General features: G+C 31.4%; 1 protein-coding gene across 1 annotated transcript in view; it reads right to left on the bottom strand.

Annotated features, from left to right (window-relative positions):
• Window positions 1-1,091: 1,091 nt before the first annotated feature.
• Window positions 1,092-4,952, bottom strand: part of LOC108579365 (arrestin domain-containing protein 17) — a 5,257-nt gene continuing 1,396 nt past the window's right edge. The window contains exons 2-7 of the mRNA XM_017942892.1: window positions 3,383-3,538; window positions 3,100-3,311; window positions 2,536-2,718; window positions 2,063-2,274; window positions 1,527-1,717; window positions 1,092-1,225 (exon numbers count right to left, since the gene is read on the bottom strand). Of these exons, the coding sequence (XP_017798381.1) occupies window positions 1,092-1,225; window positions 1,527-1,717; window positions 2,063-2,274; window positions 2,536-2,718; window positions 3,100-3,311; window positions 3,383-3,538 (1,088 nt within the window). The remainder of the gene's footprint in view (window positions 1,226-1,526; window positions 1,718-2,062; window positions 2,275-2,535; window positions 2,719-3,099; window positions 3,312-3,382; window positions 3,539-4,952) is intronic.

The raw sequence follows: 4,952 nt of genomic DNA, 5'->3' as shown, positions 1-4,952 counted from the left end.
TGCTAAGCTCGTTTTTCATATAGCCAATTCAAATTTGATAATCATCCATATCAATGAAACACATGGAATTTAATTAAACTAATGTAGTATTCTTCTTTATTCATTAATAATAAGTACAGAAATGTTTTTCATCGTTTTGCAAAATTCTTATCTTAAATATTGTAAAAATGTCATATTATTAGATGGACGGTAATCATAAATACTCTAAAAATATACTCTGTAGAAATAAAAATGTATAAATACATATACAATCATTAGTATTCAGTGTAAGGTGTGTAATAAGGTAGAACAACAAATATTAAAAACATGTTTTATTCACAACGTGATAAATATAAATACAGATCTAATAATTTTGCATTTCCATTGCTGCTTATTCTCTTTTCTCTATTACAACATATCAGTATAGCTAACAATAATATATATTATATACATGTAAAAACAAATTTTCGTAAAAGCAAGTGTACAAATATCGGCAGTTCAATAATATTGCTTTCGATTTAACCCTTGATTACGAAGGCATTCGTAGAAAAAATATACGTAGCACGTTAAAAAAAGGAGATACATCGCTTTATCGATTTATTAATCGCAGACTTTGATCATTCTGAGTATTTTCTAATTGTGCGTTTTAATTAACCAACTAACTTTCTTTATTCGAGGCACGCAAAATTCGAGACTAGTGATAAAATTTGGCATTAGTCACGCGTAAAATAATTGAATCAAAATAATTTCATTTTTAAAAGGTAATGCATATATATTTTAAATGTTATATAAATTAAATTATATAGATACCATTATATTTTTAAAAAAGCGTTCAAATGATTGTTCTCTTAGAAATCCCTGTAGTTTGTAATTTTTTTCGCATTTCTCTAGTATACTTAAAACAAAAACGAAGACACGCTTGAACCATAAAAATTCAGACTGTTGAAGAACACTCACGATCATTTTGAGCATCTATCTTCGATTAAAGCCACTAAAATGTGTTCTGCATGCTAAGCTGTAAGACTCATGAATGAATTTCATTTCCTATTTTTTTTTCGTTTTTTTCTTTTTTTTTTTTTTTTGTGAAACATCAAACTGTTTCATTTCGTTGTTCATTGAGCTGGTATGAAATTAAATACCGGATATTTGGGTGCAAAACGATTCGATATTCCGAAAACGTGCTCGGATTCGCCGCGTTCCCATAGACTTCTAGCACCATTGGTTGATTCCTCGTATGAAGGCGGAGCTAGAAAAATGATATTCAACGTTGTACTGAATTTACTCATTTTTGAAATATTTAAAAGTATATTAAATTATCTCAGTTTTTAAATGTAACAATTTTACATGCAAAAATTATTTTGTTGAAAACAATTTCATGAAATTGGGATTAATATTATCAGAAATTGATATTATCATATATTGTATTGATATCGTTATAAATATTATTGGAAACGATATTATACGATTACAAAAATTATATAAAAATATTAACAGCGACTGAAAATGGTATCATATAATTATAAAAAATTACATAAAAATACTCTTACGTAAATTGGGATACAAATTCGACGGCGGAGCTCCGTCAGGACTCGAAACTGGAATTCCTGTAGTTGTCCATCCAATTTCTGATGGTTTTGCTGGATATCCTTCGGCAGGTGGAGCACTAGGTGTTTGATAATTCACCAATGGCACAGTACCCACGAACACAGAAATATTCCTCGACAAATTTCGATAATACCTAAAACAAAAATCATTTTTAAGATGAATAGATGAATTAGCATTCTTCGTAGACTTTGTTTAAGAATCACTCGATGAATCATAGCATTGCACACTAACTAATTTATTTATAACGATCGAGGAGGGTCAAAGCACCATATGTATCTGATATAACTAATATTATGTTCAGAAGTTCATTCACAAATGTGTCATTTCAAAGTTAAAGATTTTGTATCATAATTACAATAGATATTTTTTTTTTAATTGAAAATTGTAATTTGTACGTATACATATGCATAGAATATGTCGCTGAACAAATCCTATGAACACAACACTTTGCATCGATTCATAAAATAAATAAACTAACCATCCAGAAACACAGGCCACAACTTTAAGATTATATTCCACATCGATGATACCACAATTGGTCAAATTGGACGGAGGTAACGGAGGGATATCTAACTTCTGTTCATAATCGGCAGTTCCTCCTCCCTCGACAGGTCCTTTGCCTACTTCCGCTACCACAATCTCTTCCGTTTTGGTATCAGTGGTCGGCGTGGTAGCACGTAAAGTCACGATCTAGACTTCACGATTTATTGTTATCTTCGAAGAATTATAGCGTACATTATTACACAGAGTGTCCCACCAATTCTAGACTATAATAATAATAAGGATATATGTATGTATTGTACGAACTATTGCTACTATATTATGTTCCCTTTGAAAGCATACAATTTTACAAAAGAACAGTTCTCCTTATTATTTGAAATAGCGAAGATCATTTACAATGACGGAATTGCTGAGACACCTTGTACAGTAGTATCACCGAACTGAGTATACCTTACACAGAATCAGTTTCACAGTATCCACCGTAACGCCTGATAAATTTTCAACGATCACTCTTATCGGCATTGATTGACCTGGTACATATCCTCTAACTGGTAATGAATAAGTAACAGTTAACGGTGGAGTTCCACAGCACAAGCAACAAAATGTCTTGCTCATTTCCTCTTGTACTTTTTCCTGAAAACCACATAAATTTTTACAAAAAGTTCCAAGAACGAAACTGCAACTTTTTACACATCATTTTTTCGATAAATTTCACCCTAACTGTTTAAATTAGCTGATTGAATTTTTTTCAATCTTCAATAAGGTGCTGATTATTGTAAGCCTCACTTTGAATTTAATTTTTAACGAATTTGTGAACCTTTCTTTAATGAAGAAATATTATTATTAAATTTTAGTTCTTTCTATTTTTTTGCAACTTAACAATAATAGGTACACGGTACCTTTGTAGTTTCTAGAAAAATAGCTACTTTCCCCAAGTAATATTACAAGTTTTACTTTCAATCTCAGAACGTTTGCTAAATTTTATCAAATTACAAATTTGCTGATAAATCGTACCGAAGCCCTCGGTTCTTGATTAAGGTCAAGAGGCGACACCACTGTAAAGGGACTCTTCACTTCTTGATCGAACTTCCAAGGACGATCCAGTGTTGCTTTAACGGTGTACCGAACGTGTCCGAAATCGGATTCGAAGCTACTAGGCAAATTAGTCGGTAGAACGCATTGAAAAGGGAATTTGTGCTCTCCGCTTTGTATCTCTATTTCACCTCCTAAGCAATAAATTGATTATTATTACAATGGAAATTATCGACGAACAGCGTAATTTAAGACAGAATTTTACCAGAAGCCGATCCAACCAGATAATATTTTGTCTCGAAGTATTCCTCGTGGGCGGTGACCGTCTGAGTTCCATCTCTGTATTGTCCTCTCTCGTCCATGTCCTGTTTGTCCGTGGTCCAACATGTGTTCGCAACACCTTTTACTTTTACGCTGATTCCTGCAAAAATGAAATTTTTTAATTATTAAATATTATTAAAAAACCGAGGAAAATTCTTGATCTTTGTGTTATAAATGAACACTGAGCGAGAGTTAAATTTGTTAGATTTATACTTGTAAAAACACAACTTCTTCAATTATTAAACACTATTAGAAGATAAAAGAAAATGTTGAATGTATGTTAAATTTTTTAGACCCACTACAATGTCGTATACGATAATTGCTGCTAAGTTCATCTAGTTAGAGCCTCATTGAATCCGAACTACGCTCAAAGACAAAAAATCTAGCACGCTCGATAAATGTTGTGCGAAGCAATAATTAAATATCTAGCTAGCTTATTCTTATAAATTTTCGCTGAATTCAATATATAAATCGCAAGGTTACCAACACATTCTATAAATTTCTTTCCCAACAATGAAGATACTTAAAACAAAAAAATTGAAATTAAAGCATTTAGAGTTTATTACTGTTTTGGGTCAAGTGGATAAAATGCTGCTTGCATCGCAGGGCAAGTATAATAGGATAATTAAGGCTAAGAAATAGTTAAAGGGACTGCATTATCACGTGCTGCTAATGCAGGCAATTTTTCACCGCACATAACCTACTTAAAACGTCTATACAACTTCGTTAAATACTTCGAATTCCACCAAAAAATTTTGCGTACACATACTATATAAAGAAAGTGGAAATAATTTAGTCATGAGCATTTTTAATAAAAACAAATTTGAACCCATAATTTTATTACTTTGTCGAATTTCAAAAATTCTTTCATAGACAATTTTTTAGATATCTAAAACGTACAAGGAAAGTAGAAAAACACGAATTTCAACTTTTTACGCTCTAGACCAGAATTTTCTGTTAAGCGTGATAATCATTTTCATCGTTCTTGGATATTTAAACATTTAATATTACTTATACATTTGTATCTTAGCATACTGAAATAAAAGATGACCTCTTTTTTCGGCGTTCTACTTTCTTCTACACCTAAATATATGTATAACGCAGCATACGTTAAGTGGTTTTCTACGTTAAAATTTAATTCTGCATTAAAATTTCTAAATGGAACAATTATCGGAAACGTTGCCCAATACAGACATTACGAAGTTGACACGTTTCAGAAATTACTATTAACAATGAGACAATGGTGTAAAATTAAACGCGAGCCAACGGCAAGTCGATGCTAATAGAACGGTATATCAACGTCAAATAAATGTCAAGTATACGGCGCAAGGAAAGAATCTCATGGAGTATTTTTGTAATATAGCTTGCATTACGAGAATCTACAAGTTTCACGTATAAATAGAAACACTTAAGAGAGAAACGCCTGTAATCTAGTAAAAATGACGTCACGATACAACCATATTTTGTAATAACAATAATTATGAATGAAATTTACAAACCAAAGTATAGAATAG

Source organism: Habropoda laboriosa, unplaced genomic scaffold, assembly GCF_001263275.1.
Source record: "Habropoda laboriosa isolate 0110345459 unplaced genomic scaffold, ASM126327v1 scaffold14, whole genome shotgun sequence".
NCBI lineage: Eukaryota > Metazoa > Arthropoda > Insecta > Hymenoptera > Apidae > Habropoda > Habropoda laboriosa.
Note: the sequence above shows the minus strand (reverse complement) of the source record. Positions and strands in the feature narration are given on the sequence as shown.